At 44.2% G+C, this 17,618-nt stretch overlaps 1 protein-coding gene across 2 annotated transcripts in view; it reads left to right on the plus strand.

The window, feature by feature from the left end:
• The window catches only part of RAB11FIP4 (RAB11 family interacting protein 4), a 115,571-nt gene that overhangs the window by 19,837 nt on the left and 78,116 nt on the right, over positions 1-17,618 (plus strand). For both annotated transcript variants that reach the window (XM_068209695.1, XM_068209696.1), the window contains exon 2: positions 17,211-17,298. In XM_068209695.1, the coding sequence (XP_068065796.1) occupies positions 17,211-17,298 (88 nt within the window). The remainder of the gene's footprint in view (positions 1-17,210; positions 17,299-17,618) is intronic.

Here is a 17,618-nt window from a genome sequence, read left to right on the forward strand (position 1 = left end):
GATAGAGAAGCATTCACTTGGCCTCTTAGAGTTCTTGGGGTGCTGTAATTGCCACAAGTACTTGCTTTAATGTATACAAAGCTATGTATGCACACAGGTTTGGGGTCATTGCTGTGTGTCTGAGTGTCTCAGGAGTTACTGACACTGTTCTGGGATTTGGGAGTGGACACAAAAAGAAACTGATGACCTGTCCATGCCCAAAACACTGAATCTGTGGCTGAGTTGGTAATTAACCCAGGTCTGCTCAAAGCTGAGCTACTCTTTCAAGAGCTGAGACTTATTTTGTATGGAAGGTGGTGCTGGGGTGAGTTTTGCATACCATCCAGACAATTTCAGCAGAGAATTAGCCTTACAATTTACTTGCCCTCCTTCCTTAATTGAGTATTTACTTAATATCTGACCTCTTTTAACATACTCAAACAGTCTGAAATTGTTTTCCCAAGGAGTTCAGTCTTCAGCTCTTTATTCAGGCAGAATTATCTTTACACCAGTTATGGTCACTCAGGAGCAGGGCCAGTAGCTCCTACCCAGGCTAAACCATAGCCTTTCAGACAAGGCCAAGGTTATTTTCCATACTTGCCTTTAGATGCTTTAAAAGCACTTGAAGAATTTTGGGACAAGAGCAGAATCCAGGAAAAAAGATAAAAATTCTGTTTCTGTAAAAGATGGAGGTTTGTTGTAAGTTCAGCAGGGACTAGAGAAAACCATGTAAAAACTGTATAAAAAACCCTTATTGTCTGGAGACATTTTTCCAGTGTCACAGACTGAATAATCTTGGAGCACTCTGCTGCATGGACACTTGCTTGGTGCAGAGTGAGTACAGATCAGATCTGACTGCACTCTGTGTCGCTGTGTCTTTGGGAACAAGCAATCTCTCTCCTCTTCCCACTTTTATTTCCCATCCATTTGCTCTTAAAGCTTCAGAGCCTCACCCTCTCTCCAGAGGCAGCTTTGTGGCATTATGGGATTGAGTCATGCTTCTTGTCTCTTGTGTGAGAAGGTGTTGGTGTTTGAATGGTAAAGAAGGAAGACCCTGGGGCAGTAAATGCCTCAGCTGTGTTTGCAAACTTCCACAGGTGAGCAGTCAGTGGATGCAGCTTAAAGTACCACGGAAGTACAACAGAAAAAGAGTGATTTTTTTTTTTTTTTTTTTTTTTGAGAATAGCATTGTGTTACATTCTTCTTTGAGAAGATAATTTATTCAAGGGGTGACAGATTGTCTTGTCTGTCTGAGGGACTAGCCTGCAACCCGGATTTAGCTGTGGCTTCCACAGATTCCCTTTGCTGTCAATATGCAGTGCATCCAAGCATAAAATGAGCCATCAGACCACAGCTCAGGTTCTGTCTTAAGTTTGAATGGCCAGGGTAAGAAACCTTGAAAAGCTGTTGCCTGCACCTGATTCACAGGTCCTCTTAGAGGCTGTGGTCAGCAAGGCTTTAATTCAGCACACTGTATTAGCACTGAATTTATATCTTTATTAAATGTTCAGCAGGATATGAATAGCCTGCATAACAGGTGTCTTTTGGAGCAACTGGAGGGTTTCCTGTTTGAATCAGCCAAGAAATTGATCCTGGAATACAAGCACAGGAAAATGCTGCAGAACCAGATGAGAAAGGCCAGAGAGAACTCTGAAAGGTCAAGAATGAAAAACTTATTTAGAGGTGCAGTGCAGAAAGGCAATGTCCTAGAAAAAGAGTATCCCATGTTATATGGAAAGTTTTTTCCACTGCCAAGAGAAACAACAGAAAATGGTGAACAGAGAAAAGATTTTCCAGGAGTCTGACACTTGCAATTTGCAGCTTTTCCTGGATACGCTTCTGGCAGAGCTGCAAAAAGCAGCTGTCAAATCACTGTCAAATCCCATGGTAAGTCTTACTTCTCCTGCTGAGTGCTGCTGCTTGTGAGAAGTTTGACCAAGGGTGAGAAGGACTTGCTGGTAATTGTCTTCTCCTCACTGCCAGTTCTGTACCCTGACCAGGAGGTGTTTGGGTCAGTGGAAAGGATCCTGTGCACTTCTCTGAGCTTTGGCCCTACACCACAGTTGGCCCAGGGTTACACTTGTGTTACAGTGACTCTGTCCTGGCTGTTGGCCTCTCATAATGTCTCAGGACTCAGGGCTGTCCCTGAAACGTGCCCTGTCTGCTGTAGAGCCCCTCAGCAAGGTGGTCAAGGCTCGGTGGGGATCTTAGCCTACAGGAGGTTTGGCCACCTGACACCAAAACACTGGTGAGGTGGGCAGCACTTGCTTTGTTTCAACCAGTGCCATCCTCCCCAGTGAGCTCTTGTGCAGCTTTAGGCTGAGGTCTGTTGGGGGAAGGCTGTCAGAGTAAAACTCTGCAGCTTCCCCTGAGCTCAGCATTTGCTGTTCATCTTCCCAAGTCCTTTGTACACCCACATTCCATAAAATTGACAGCAACAAGGACAGAAACATCACCTCCTAATATTTTATCCCTTTGTATGAGTGTTGCCTTCTGTTTCCTTGGCAGACTGACCTCTGGAGCTGATGCTGCCATTCCCTGGTGCACCATTCAATGGGCACTATGCTCTTAGATTCTTTTGTTTAATTATTATTATTTATTCATTTTCATCCCAGACAAAGCATGTGCAGCCTTTATAAAGCCTTGCCATTGTTAGCTGCAAGTGCAGCAGTAATTCAGTTATTGTACCTTTCCCTAATACTCACCAGTGCAGCAGCGTACATACACAGTGTGAAAAATGCATGTTTTATGATTGGCTTTTCGCAAATACTAAATTGAATACTATATGTATTATGTTATATTGATTAGAAGTGCTGTATTAACATTTTAATAGTATGGTAAATGTAGTTTTGTAGTTAAAATAGAACCTATGTATGTGGGTTTTTTTTACTAACTCAAGCAAGAGATGAGATAATGAAGAAACTCTTCACACAGAGATGACAATGATGGGGGCCCATAAAGAATTACTGCCTCCTTATCGGAAAAGACAAACATTCTTCCACCTTCTCTCCGTCTTTATGGAACCACCAGGATTAAGGGAAAGAAGTTGACAAAAACCAGAAAAGTTCTTAATTTGCAAGGAATTTATGCATCATGTATGAGATGTATGAATATGCAACAGGCTACTTTTAAAGATTATTCCTTTGTTCACAAGGCATGCTTATTGGGCTTAAGTGCCCGAGAGCATCCGGACGTCCGTAATTCTTTGCTTTTTATTGTCTTGTAATTGTCCTAACTCTAAATTTTCATTACTCTAATTGTATTACTATTTTTATAACCATTTTATTATTATTAAACTTTTAAAATTTTAAAAACCAAGTGATTGGCGTTTATAACAACAGCGAGCAGAGAGACACATGGTGGGAGCCAGAAGCAATTTAGCCACAAGAGTTTATCATCAAGAGGCAAAGCAGCCTGGAGCAGGGAAATTGCCTCCTTTGCCAGCTCATGGCCTGACTGTTGGCCACATACATTATGCCCTTTTTTTTTTTTTCACTGACAAAATATTCCATTTTTTGGAGCTTTGGTGCTTTCCCTGATCTCACTGCTAGATGCAAACTACATGAAAGAGCTGTTCTGTGCTGTTCAGAGAGACATGGAGCCTCCCTGTAGGCTCCATTCAATAAGAGACTAAGGATATCTGCACAGAGCTCTATTGGGCAGGCTCTGGTCTGGTTGCAGTGTCTTGAGAGGCATTTGCAAGGCTGATGGTCCCTGGTGGTCTTGAAAGGAACCACCTATTACTATTTCCTATTACAGTGAAGAGAAAAAACATTTTGTAAACTCTGGGCAAGAAGTAATATATTCTGTTCTGTGGCTGTTCACGACATCGAAGGCTGCAAAGCAGTGGAAGTGATGAATTCCCCATGTGAGACGTGTAGAAAGTTACTCTTTGTATGCAGGTTTGGAACAAGAGTCTGTACCAGCATTTCTGAACTATATGATGGTAGACAGCCCAAACCCAAGAGTGTACTGGCCAAAAACCCACAGCTACTGAGACTAGTAGTTATGCAGGTTCAAAACTCTTCTTGTTTGTAATCCTCAGCACTTCACATTTGCACTGATCTGGCCTAATGAGGCTTTTACAGACCTGGCTATGAAGAGGTTTGTTCTGGACCAGTGCAGGTAGAAGCTGTGCTGTGCAATAGGGAGTCCTGACTGATGGACCATTTCTGAGTTATGGTGGCTGCTGGACAGTGACATCCACCTGCATAAAGTCAAAGTCTTGGTCTGAGGTGAATCTGATTTAAGTTCACATCATAATGATGCCTTCCAGCATCTCTCGAATAAGAGGGTAAGTGTTGTTTGCCAAGGTTTAGAAATTTATTGCAAAAGCACTTTTTAGAGTTAAAAATCTCACAGTGTTTTTGGTGATTTATAGATTTTATGGCCATTAAGTTCTTCTAGCATGACTTTCATTGTATAATACAGTACAAGTGGTTCCTGCATCAAGTTCCTTGCTTCTGGCTTTGCTCAAGGTCACGTTTAGAATGGTGCTAAGGAAGTTGTTTCCCCCTCCTGTCTACTTCCCCCCCAGCTTGTGAACCCTGTCCTGTGGGCTTTTGATGATGTGATGGTTCTTTGTGTGCTTCACTACCTCGATACCCATCTCACTGCTTCTCTCTCTGGGCAGGGCTTGGTCATTTAACAAAAATGCATTGACCTTTATTGGGAGAAATGTGAATGCACACCTGGAAGGAACAGCAAGGACAAGCTGTCATCAGGTGTAACATTTCACTGTAACTCAGCTTAGGTGTGTATATTTGAATGGCAATTGCCCTGTTCCAGGTCACATTCATCCAGGTGGCTCCCAGAGTGTGACAAAGCATATTCAGGACCACTTCCACCTTCTCCATCCTTGGCAGGCTGTGCAGCTCCAGCCCACTGCAGTCACACAGGGACCTGCAGAGAGCTGTGCAGCTGAGGGGGACATGGTGCCATCCAGCTAGGACACTGTATTTGTCTCTGGTCCATCCCAGAGATGCTGTTGGCAGGGTGCCCACCTCCATAATAGCTGTACACCTTGCCTGGGAGGTTGTTATTCCTAATTGTACAGGAAGTGCATGGACCCTGTCCAAACCAGGACTATTAAGAGATGTGGGAGCTGCTGGCTCTTCAGGGTGAACAGGGTGTGGTTTGCAGTAGGGAGGGATCATCTCTCTGCTGCTGCTGAGGCACCTGCATTTTGTTTGGCACCAGCTCATTTTTCCTCAGCATTTCCCCCTCTGCACTGACTGAGCTGCAGCCCTGAGGTTCACCTCCTCCTGCAGGCAGACTCTTCACAGAGAGAGTTTAAGAAAACATGGACAAAAAGGCACCTGGTCCATGAACACATCAGCAGACTCAGTCCATCAGCCCTCTCTGTGGGGAGCCTTCCACGCTGAGACCGCAGCCAGCAGTGGCAGAGAGACATGTAAAAATGTCAGTTCAACTGAAGATGGTTACAAACCATGAAACTGCTTTAGTGCGTGGTGAGGAAACCTCACCATGGCCAGTGAGAACTCCTTTGCTGAACTGGTCCAGTGAAAGGTGCTCTCAAGAAGGCTCCTTTTGTTATATCAGGCTCTCAGCATTCCACCTCATGTTTCATACATGTGCCTTTGCTACAGAGCTTTGCTGAGCCTTATCACTGAAGGGTAAGTTACATCCTTGTTACTGTACCAGGTATGTTCTGAGCAGGTAGCACACAGCAGAGACTGGAAAAGCACAGAACCCTGTGTTTTTTGGGGGCTGGTACATGTTCAGCTATTAGCAATGAACTGGCTTCTCCAATCTGGCACTGCAGTGAAATGCAGCTGGGTGAAGGCCGTGCAGCATAAATCGATTGTGATTTCTGCGTGCTCTCACCTCTTGATTGTAACTCCTGCAAGGCACCTTTGTGTTGGAGGAAAATAGATGCAAGCACCATTTTGGCAGGCTGGGACAAGGCAGCAGTGGCAGAAGCTCTGAGTATTTGAGAGAAGTTGCACTGTGGAAGGTCTGGCAAACACACAGTAATCAGTTTTTACCTATTTAGGGATTTCACAGGCGATCAATAAATTGTCAAGGGTGTTTAAACTGGTAACTGAAGTGAAGAAGAGCCTGTGAACTGAAAGGACAAGACTGGTGTTAAAGTTCCTTCTCTGACTTTTAAAGGTACTCAGCTAGTATAGAAATAGTATTTTACTCTATGTGTTGTACCTGGAATTGGGGTGAGGTACAATGGGAAGGTTAAACCAGTCCACTCACCTCTTGTAGAGATGCTCCAAAGCAGAGCTGCACATAATCTGATTGGTGTTTATAGGGGATGTTCTACACCAGAGATAATAATTTGAGCTCCAGTGACCATTTCTTACCTTATTTCTAGGGTCCAACTAGGAGAAGCTTTCCTGATTCCCTTAAACAGTGCCTGTTTGTTTTACACTGAAAGGTTGATTGGTTTTGCTTTCCAAACAATTCATTTTCACTGTTTGTGACCCTATGGTGACATGTTGTCATAATAACTACAGGGAACTTATATTTGCTGGAAAAATCAAAATGACAAATTTTTTGGTCAGGCTGTTTGGTTGGATTTTAATCTGGGAAAAAATGAATTCACATACTGATACACCAAGCATCAACAGATATCAAAAATAAATCAGCATGTACCACTGGGAAATGATAAATATACACGTTGACAGAAAAGGCAAGCTACATCCCTACTAAAAGGCAGTTGGAAAAGGCAGCTGTAGAAATGAGCAAGATCATTGACTTCTTAAGCAAGATCAGTGACTTCTTAAAAGGCTTTAGAAGGAAACAATTTCACAGAACAGGAACAGCCCTGTGGACCTCTGTGCTTTACCTACAGGCATGAACAGTCTAGTCCCACACACAGGTGGACAGAAATGCCTCCTAAGTGACTATTATCCTGAGTGACAGCTGGACTGGGAACAGTGACCTGCTTACCTGAGCCTGAGAGATGTGATTTTCCAGCTGATGGAAGTCACCACATCATTACCCAAACCTCTTTTTCAAAATCTGCCTTTTCCTACTTAGTCCCCAGGCCCAGCACACTTTGCAGTCCATCTGTTTCTGGATGAGAAGGTGAAATCACATGTCAGTTGAGAAAATTATCTTCGTGTCAGATACCATCTTTCCAATAGTGCGTGCAGCGAGCCAAGAATGCTGGGTCCAGTCCCTCACTGAGCTCCTTACAATACCAAGACTAATTGATAGCAGATTCATTGGGCACACTGCTGAAACACTAAAGTACAATCCCATTGTAGCTGTGCGCCTTCATCTCTTTCTGTGATTTTTGGATTGCATTTTGGGTCTTTCTTCCATTCAGCCTTGTAACCATTTCGAAGTACTAATGTTGACCAGGCTGTGAAGGGTAATGAGGATGCACAGTGCAGGCAGTCCTGGAACATGAAGCACCCTTGTACAGCTTCTAAGGCTGTAAAGAGCATTCTTTTCTATGCTTTCCAGGCTTTGTATTTCTGAGCCTTTCTACACCAAAATGCTGGCTGATTATCATTCTATCTAATGGCTTTCCCCGGTGTAGATCAAAGAGCAGTATGAATTTCTATGTGCGATTTTATACAAAGTTTCCTCCACTGCAGCTTGAATGACACATTTCTTCGTAGGGGGATTGCTCATGGTATGGGAACGGGAGATCTGAGGGGGCTTCTGGGCATTGCCCGGAGCTGGCAGCTGCAGCAAGGCACAAGGGGGAATTAGAAGAGATTAGCACGGTGTGAGTGCTCCGGTCAGGAACCGGGCTGCTTGTGCGAACTGGGCAGGAAGGGCTCCTCAGCCCCGGATAGTTTTGCTGTTGGCTGGGGGGTTCCTTGCTACCCCCTCTCAGCACTGACAGTCCAAACTCATGCTCGTCCCCTGCTGTCACCGCCTGCTTATCCCTGCTTGCCTTGTCTTAACGTCAGAGGAGTCAGCTGCTCTTCAGCCCTGCCACCCTCATTGCAGACTTGGTAATTATCCCACCCTAATGAGTGGCACTTACTGCTCATTTCCTTCTCTGGTCCTCGGGGAAGGACCGGGGAGGACGTTTATCTCCCAGCCACACTTTTCTAAAGGTTAAGATCTTTCCCTTCAGCTAAGTGGAATATTGTTCCTGTAATCATACCTTTCTGCCTGGTATTTGTCTTCTTAACTAATGTGTGTCTCCCTGAGCTGGATTCATCCCATACTCATTCCTCCCATGCTCATTTTTGTGTCAAAGCATTAATTTGCCACAAAATTTCTTTCATTCAGTTTAATTTCAGGACTGCTGCTCAGGCTTTTTCATTTGAGATCAGATCTCAAGGCCTACATTTCATGCTCTATATCTGTGAGCATGCCAAAAGCCAGCCACGTTCCCTTTAAACAGTTCAAAATTGATTTCAGGAGACCAGGCTGAGAGACCTGAGGATGCCCAAATTATGCTGCTCTGGGCAGGCCTCTGGCTGGCCCTCAGACCAAAATCTAAATTCTTTCTGAAAGTACATGTGTGTGAAGCATAGCACTGCGTGCTAGTTGCATATTTCTGGGTTAGCTTTGTGCGTTAAGGAGAGAATATAACAACAAAGCACACAGTCAAGAGAAGTGGCTGTCTGAAGTGTAACACTTGCTTTGTAGCTTTGAGGCTGGAAATCCAGCCTTGTGAGATTTGCTGACAAAACTGGGTGATACAATGTCTTGTGAGTGCTGTTGCGCTTAGCCGTGTTCTTGACCTGTGAATCAGAGATGAACAAGTGAAGTGCCATCGCATGGCTGGCACAAAAGCGCCTTGTTCTGATTTTGTGTCAGCCATGCAGTCTGGAGCCACTGCCTGGATTTCAGCTTTCAGCTCTGGTTTGGTGAATTTTCTGAAGCTCCTGTTCGGCTCTGAGCGCTGTTTTCACTGGTGTATCCCTGGAGACCCCCTGATGTCTGAGCTGCTCCCTGTAACCCACCTTCCTGACTTGCTCTGCTCTCCCCACCCTCTCCAGCTCCTTCCTGCTGGCCTTTGTATTTCGTTTGCTCTTTGCAAACCATAACACCTCAATTAAAATGCAGACGTGTCAGCAAGGAAGGCACCAAGAAAGTGTTTTCTGGCACTGTGGGCCCCACGTCTCTCCCCAGTTTTACTACAAAACACGATAATTATTCTGAGAGTAGATGCTGTTTGGCTGTTGTCTCGCAACTGAAAGTCATGAAAAACATTATTCTGTGTAAGGTCCCTTTTTGTACTGATGAGAACGATCACACACACCACAAGCTGCAGAGAGGTAGAATATTTTCACTGAAAATCAATCCATGCTGCAGCATTTGCAGATAAGCCTGATTATATGCAAACATTTTCCTGCTCCTTGTTTAAAGGAAAACATGCTGCACCCACATGACCAATTGCCTCCTGTGTCTCTTGTGATCTGACTATTTTCTGCTGTATTTGACTTATGCTAATGGGGACGATAATGGGCTGTGCCTCATTTCAGCTTGTCACAGCTTTTGCTAAGGGCCTTGTTTTCCCAGGCAGCCTTGGCTTCAATTCTGATAGCTGTGGAGGAGAAGGTGTTAATGCAGCCCTGTTTATTTTAGCAAGGAGTGAATCAGTGGTTTTAGGAAAACAGTTCAACATATTAACCCTTTGTTTCCAGAACAACACAAAAAAAATCACTGTAGAGTGAACAGATGGCTTGGCATATTTTTAGCCTCTCTGTTCCCATGGTATTCCAGGCAGTGTGGGATTCCCCATAGACTGTTGTAAGATTGGTGGGCCCAGCCAAATGTCTTGTTTTGCAACACAGCATCAGAGGGAAGGAGGGAAATGGAATCCTGTTGAAATCAGCTGTTTAAATAACTAAATGAAAGGTTCTCAGTTCTCACATATCCACAGATCGTGGGGGAGACTGGAGAGAGAGGTTGGTCTTATGATTCTGGCACCTCCTCATTGTCAGCTGCTACATTGCATTAAGAGAGACAAAATAAATGTGAATTACTCTTATAGGGCTGTTGTGTGTTTAAACAATCCAAAGGTGTAGATTGGCAGAGGAAGAGCTCATCAAGATTTTACTGGTTTCTGGCTTGCAGATAAAATGGGGGAAGGTAGTTTTTGTAGCTGTGAACTGTCTCTTTGGGATGTGTACTCTGAGGAATTCTTAATTCCAGGCAATGATCATTTCTCAAGTCAGCAGATTGAATGTGCTATTCACATGCACTCTGTTTCAAACTTTATGGGTGATTCTTTGAGGTTGTAAAACGTTTTGTTGTGTAAGTAGAGAGGTTAACCAGGAAGGTATATGGTGTGAGAGAAGGAGTTCCTTAAGAGTAATGACTTTTGGATATCAGCTATGGTTAGACATTCTAACTGTAAGGATCATACCTAGAAAATTGGGGTACGCAGGGCAAGAATTGTATTTGTTGTTATCCCAAATTAGGTTTTTTTCATTGTGTATTAAAGACTGCAAGTGATTTCTCAATCAGAAATCGTAGCATCAATTTTCCTAACACTGCCTGTATTTCTGTTATACACAAACATTTATTGATGTTCATGGAGTATTATGTTTTCTTAATAGCTCATTTGCATATTAGAATGTTTTGAACAAGTCCATCCCTAATGTGTTCTCTCAGCAGTACTGTGTGGCTCAGTCTTTTACCATCACAAGATAATAAAATGCTATTAACATAACAAAATGCTGAAAACAAGATGATGACAAGGGTCTGCCCAGTGGGGCAGATTTCATTGCAGCAGAGCACAGTTTAGAAATAACCTGTGTGTTGTGTCAGATCATCAGTGTGCCTGGTGTTCCATTGTCCAGTCGAGCAGATGTATTCAGAGATGACAGACACCAACCCATGAGCAAGTGAGACGGGGTAAGAAACCCAACAAGCTACAGCATGGACCAGTTCCAGGCAGGTTTCATTGCTGTCTGCAGCATCACTGCCTTTACGGTGCACTCTGAGTGTGGGGTCAGTATTGCCATCACCATTTTTAAAAAGGGGAAGCCAAGGCAGATGAAACAATTTGCTGGTAACATCATGCTACTGGAAGACTTGCTGCTCTGCCCCCCGTGCCACAGCCCCATGGCCACTGGATGTCCTTCCCCTGCAGCAAGCATCTCCCAGTCAAGAGAAACCCTCCTACCCTGGGGGCCACGAAATGGATCCTACAGCTCCTGCCCTCCTCCCTCCAGAATCTGACAGGCAGTTCCTGCCCTGCTCTGCTCCTTGTCCCTCTGTGCAGTGCTCCCAGCCCAGCTCAGCAGGTTGGAGCTGTGTGTCCCTGCCTCGGGGAAGGGCAGCAGCTGCCCTGCCGTGATGCTCGCCCCGCCCGCCTCAGCAGCTCGGCTGTGCTCACCATCTGTCACCCACCTGAGCCCAGGTGCTGCTTGCACAGAGCATTAATAACACATCAGCACTGGAAGCTTCCTTTTGCCTCTGAGTGCACTCAGCCACCTGCAGTGCTTCTGGAGCCACCTCTTTCTTTCTATGCCTTCGTGGTTCACTGATACATTCCACATCCTCCACATGGTGGATGTTTTCTCCATCTGGATAACTGGTGGATATTTTCCTCCCCTTGGACCAAGGCGCCATGGACTCGGGTGGTATTTGGAAGAAGATGCAATTCCATATGTTGATGCTAAACCCAGGGAAGACAAGTGAATGGACTCCCTTGAATTTGCACTTTTTGCATTGCAGCCATTAGTAAATGATGGATTTGACAGATTTAGGAATTTACTCAAAGTTGAGGCCAAGATTACTCAACAGATTTGCTTATGTCATTTAGGACACAATCCCAAGATCTGCCTTCTAGCTGGTAAATGGGATGTGCACAGTTAAAGCAGAAACTGAAACAATCCTTTCTGTTTACAGAGAGCTCACAGAGAAGCCAACTTTCAGGCTTGAAGCCTGCAGATAAAGGGGCAATGAGTGATGCTTGAAATCAAAATTCAAAGCAAATTCAAAGCCATTGTTTCCAGCAATGATGTATGTCCCTGCATGCTTTGGGATCAGACAGCAGCTGATGGAAATTCATGATGCTGTTAGCAGTGCTATGAATTATTTACGATGCACAGTCTGCCAGGACTGGGTGGGCAGGCAGTTTGTTGGACTCGTGACTCTGAAACGCCAGCCTTCCACTCCTTACAGGTGTGACTGGGAACATGGTCCTGTGTGCTGTAGGGTTGGGTTCAGGGAGAGCATCAGGTCATCCCATGTGACATCCTGAAATGGTGACAGCTCAGATTGTAACTCACTTATTCTAGCCTAGGTAAATCCTCTAGGTGTGTCTCACCTTCTCAGAAGGCCTCAGATGAGGGACTCCAGTTGCTTTTTATAGTTCCAGACCCTTCCTGATTTATATTTCTGGTGGGTAGACAATCGTGCTGATAAAACAATTGTGCTTTGCCTTTAATTGGAGTCTGTTCAGTTTTATTTTGCAGATAATGGTTCTTTATGTCTTTCCTCTGCTATGATCTTTTTGAACCTGTAGTTCCCTGCTTGCAGAAGTCTTTACACCTCGTAACAAATCATCACTTGATCTCCCTTTTGCCAAATAAAACAGAAGAAAACCCTTCTTTTTTTGGTTGCATAAGATGTTTTAATTGTCTATCAGTTCTCTGCAACATTTCTGTGTTTTCAGCATCTCATATGACAGTGGGTACCACAACTGTGTGACTGCTAGTTTGTCCAATTTCCCTAAAATAATTTCCCTCTTCTTGTGTCGCTTCCCTGAAATGCCACAATATCATAGAGAAATCTCACTTCTTCCCCTCCATCTATAAATCCCAGCTCATCAAAAGACAGCCCTTCTGACTGAAGAGCTCCAGCATCTGGGACCACATCAGTGCCAAGAACACCTGAACCCAGGGGCCGGTGAAAAGCACAGGGGTGTCTCTCACACACGTGGTGGTCTCATTGCCCAGCCCTGCAGCCAGTGCAGCATTTCCAACTGTCCAGATGTAAACTTACACCCTTTCCAAATGTGGGAAAGGCCAGTCTGTTGAAACCAGGGCAAATGCAGTTCTGCTGCTCCTTTTATAAATCATGTGGGAAGCTTTGTAATTCCACCCGGCAGCATTTACATGTTTAATCTCCTTTTGCTGTTTTTTTGAGGTTTCTCACAAATGCTTCTGCCTCAGGAGATCGTGCCCAAATGTCACTGCCACAGCACAGCCTGACCTTTTCCTGCAAGTGCTTGTGTTGCCTTTGTCACAGCTCCCGAGTGCTCCCTGCTCGCACTTCAGGGTGAGACGTGCTCACAGACTCCTGCAGTATGAAGGCAAATTACTGAGAGAAGTTGTTTATTTCAAATGGCATCTTCTGGCTATGATTTGGATCCTGCTGCAAGATTTCAGTGGATAGAGCTGGTGTGGAGTCCCTCTGAACTCAATTACTTCTAAATTTTACAAATGTTTTTTGTGTTAACAAAATCTCTTCCTTTTTGAAGAAAATTAAGTGAGGTCAATAGAGGTGTGAGTTTCTTCTTGTCTGTAAATTGAAGCAGGATTCAGTTCCAGTCAGAAAATCTTTGCTGGAAAAAGTACTGATGCTGTCTTGGCAACTTCAGTACAAGAGCTGGCCAGGGGTCTGGAGAGGGTTCCTTGGCTATTCAGTACAGGTGCCCCTGTATTGAACTCATTTTGAAGAAAAGATCAGTTTCAATAAATCTCTTCTGAGGTCTGTCAGTGATTTGTCCTCTTTTCTCCCCTTCCTCCACTCCCTCTTCTACAAACATCCTTTCCATTCTGCTTTTTCAAGTGTTCCCAGCCTCTTATGTGTCAGAAAGCAGCATGGGGCAAACACCCCTGTGCAGGGCAGCCAGGACAGCTGGGAAACCCAAGGGACAGGAGGCAACACCTTGGCTGAAGTGAGCAGTTATTACAATGGAGAAACATGTTTGCATTGAATGGTAATCTCCCATTCATCCAGGCGAGTTAGACAATAGGGACAGGGGTTTGGTTTTCTCCAGTTGTTTCCCAAAGAAAAATGTTTTATTTCTTCTCTCTCAGATTTATGTCTTCTCTCTGACTATTGGACATCTACTGAAGAGTTCATTAGAGACACCCTTGCAGCTGCCAAAAGAACCAGCTGGATTATTGAGCCTGCAGCCCATTTTTTCTGCCCTTGTTCATTTCCTACAGTGAAGAACTAGTTTGCAATCCTTGTTTGTGCTGTCTGTCCCACATGGTGGGGCACTGTTCTGTGCAATGTGTGTCTGTGCCCAGCCCAAAACACTGCCCCTACTCATTGTGATGACTTGCGGTGTTTAACTCTGGAGCACACTGTGCTGCCTGTCGGTATCACAACAATCACACACTCGTTTCACACTGTGTTTTGGTAGCAGGTGGTTTTGTGGTCCTGTGTCCCTTGCCAGGGGATCAGCAGAGCCCAGCACAGCCCAGAGATGTGGGGCACAGCAGTCCCACGTGTGCAGACCTGGGCTGTGCTGGGCCCAGCGCAGACCTTTGTCTGTTCCCGTACCAAGGACAGAGCTGCTGTCCCTCATTCCCTGGCAGAGGCCGTGGACTCCCCCAGTCCCAGGGGCTTGTTGATTGCAAAAGAGGCTTCAGTGTCACCCAGCCTGCCAGGTAGGCTGACAAATCCATACGTTTCCTGAGGTAATGAATAAATAAAACAACTTTTGATTCATTGTGAGGAGCCAATCCTTTCTGAGAAGGAGGAGGAGAGGACTTTATTTCTTTACAAAGTGTAAGCAGAAGGGTGGTTTATGCACTGTGGACACCAGAGGAGATTTAGGATAGCTGTAGTTTATTTGTCCACAGATTGAAATTTCACTTAAAGCAATGCCTTCAGTCTGGAATTAACTAGGAAGAGCTTCTTGCCTTATTCCAGAAAGCTATTGGTGATCAAAATCCTTTTATCCCCTGACCTGCAATGGGAGCTGTGTTTATTCCTGGCTGAAGATGTGAGCACTGCTGGCATTAATTCCATCAGGCTGTTCTGTAAATTCTTCATTGTCTCCTGCATTGATGTCAGTTATTTGCATTGTAATATCCAACTGAAAACCTGCAAATTAGATTTAGGGGAAGCTGGACACTGAAGCACTTTGCTCAGGTGATAATTTCATTTACTCTTAAGATATTGCTTGGACCTAAATGTGAACATATCCTCTCTTCCTTCATAATACACATTCCCAGGCACATAACATCTCATTTAATTTGATTTTTAAAGTGTAATTTTAAATTACACTTGAGCAGCTGGTAGACAAAAATCATTGGATCAACTTTGAGAAATAAACTTAAAGTGCCAGATTCACTGGGAACACCCAGTGACACCACTATGTTATAGCACAGTATTAAACAGAGTAGAGGCTTCCCAGCTGGCTGCAGGAATCTGTGCATTAAAATTTAAAACACAATTGTTGTTTGTGAAGGTGACAGATATCACCGACCCAGATTTTCCATATCAAGCATGTCTCTACTTAATTGGTTTCAGTCAGGATTTTCAGCTAGTGTGGTGTGCATTAACCATACACTGTGATTTCAGGTGAAGCAGCTTTTTTTTTTGGAAACACAGATGTGTGTTCTGGTGCTCTAAATTAGTGGGGTTACAGTAATTCCTTGTGATACCAGGGTGGAAATTTGATCATGAGTCACACTGTAGTTGACATCTGGACTCTGCTGCCCAGCTGGCAGGACTGGAGCTGTGGAAGCCTTCTGCAGTATGAAAGTTTTAAGGAAATATCTAACTTGTCATGGGCTCTGAACTCATCATATAGCTCCTTACTTGCCCTGCGTATACAAGCTGATTTTTTATTTTCCCTAAGAAAGTAAGAGGGGAAAGGATTCCATTTAAGGATCAAATCGTGCCTTTCTCATTCAATATAGAATTTTGCATATGAGTAAATTTTTTTTTTCATCCAGATTTGCGTGTTCTAAATGAGCCCTTTGGCTTATCATGGCAGTTATTGGTACAGAGGGAATTTATAGGCACTGAGAAGTGCCTGTAAGAAGAGGTGTCATGCGCACACATTAGTGCATTATCTGCAGGGCTTTGGGAAATTGCTGGGGTTTTGCTAGCATGTGGGAAAAAGCCACACCAGAAAATTGAGAAACTAGGTCATCTGGATTCATTTGCTGCGTCTTTGCAGCTGGGCTTTTGTTGCTGCTCAGGCTGACATATCTGAGCTCATACAGATTGTGCTGCAGCAGGATTCTGTGGCCTCCTCTGCGCCTGCTGTCCCTGCACTCAGCTTGTTCAAACTCCTGGCTGTCTGGAGGGCCAGGGGCAGGGTTGTGTGGAGCTGGCTGGGAGCTCTTATGAGCAGTAAGAAGCTGCCTCTGCCTCAGTGAGGGTCCCTGCAAGGTGCTACAGGGAAAGGCACTGGCACACGAGGAGATGTACACAAGCTCCAGCAGAGTGGTTGTCAGAAAGAACAGCCAGCTGTGGGTCCAGGTGTGCACCTCCCTGGACTGGTCTGCCTCTCACTTCATTTTTCTTTGGCTACTTGTTCCTCCTTTCCTTTTTTTCTAGACAGCACAAGAGCCTCTCCAGTCTAGGCTGCTTTTCTTCCTCTGTCCCAAAACCCTCCTGAAAAATTTGCCAGACCATTTTTGGGGCAAGTGCTAATTTGGTGGCTGTGTTTAAATTCCGTATAATCTCATTCTATTGGTGAATAATGATCAGAAAGACTAAACTGTGAGATTGTAAGGAGTAAGTACATTGCTTGTTTGCACAGTGTACTGGACACTACCATTCTCTCATCACGTGAATATATTTTCTACTGTTAATTTTCCTATACAAAAATTATATTCTCTGCTGTGTCAAGGAAGTTTGGTTTCATTCCATGTGCCCAATGGATTTTCTCTCCTATATTCTAGATTATTCAGGGAATGAGACTGCTATGGACTGTGCCCAACTTTGTTCTCTCTCCTTCCCTGAGAACTTGTGATAAGAGGGGTGCAGAACCACTAAGGTTTTAAGCTCCCCTGAGCTGAATGCATGGCAAGAGCTCCCAGAGAAGGAGATTCTGTTAGCACTCTGCTCTATGGTGAGAGGATAATTCACAGACTCAGCCCTTATTAAGCTCTTGAGATCCCCATAGGACAGGATTGATGAGTCCCAGCTGAAGAAGTTTTGGTCAGAGCACATGCCTTAGTCAGTACCAAGGTCGTACAAGACATGATTTCTCCTTGCAGAACCATGTATTGTCTGGTTCAAGTGAGCAGTGTGAGTATTCTTCAACTTGTAGTTTTCTGTAGAAGATACAGACTGTATCAGAGCAACAGACGATACACCAAGCTCAACAAATATTTTATCATCTTTTATTTTAGGTGGAAAAACTGGCAAAGTACTTGGACCCGAATGATTTGGGAAGAATCAATTTTAAGGACTTCTGTCACGGAGTTTTTGCTATCAAAGGTATGTGCATATTTCTTAAAAATAATCCAGTTCAGTTCCACTAATGTTTCTGTGGTTGCAGAAAATGTAATGATCAAATACATCCTCTCTTTTAACTGTGGTTATTTGTAGTGACAGTAGAGCAGCTCTGGGAACAGAGCCAGGATATTTTTCTATTTTGTGCGTCTCATGTATTAGTGGTGAGCAGTGCTAGAGTTCCTGCACCCATAGGTGCTTGGGCATTGGTATACTGTTTTTTTTTTTTTTTTTTGGTCAGAATAAATGGGATGCGGTTTAAAAATAAATACAGCAGAACAAAGAGTAGCTTTGTGGTTAACAGG

Source organism: Anomalospiza imberbis, chromosome 19 (genome assembly GCF_031753505.1).
Source record: "Anomalospiza imberbis isolate Cuckoo-Finch-1a 21T00152 chromosome 19, ASM3175350v1, whole genome shotgun sequence".
Taxonomy (NCBI): Eukaryota; Metazoa; Chordata; class Aves; order Passeriformes; family Viduidae; genus Anomalospiza; species Anomalospiza imberbis.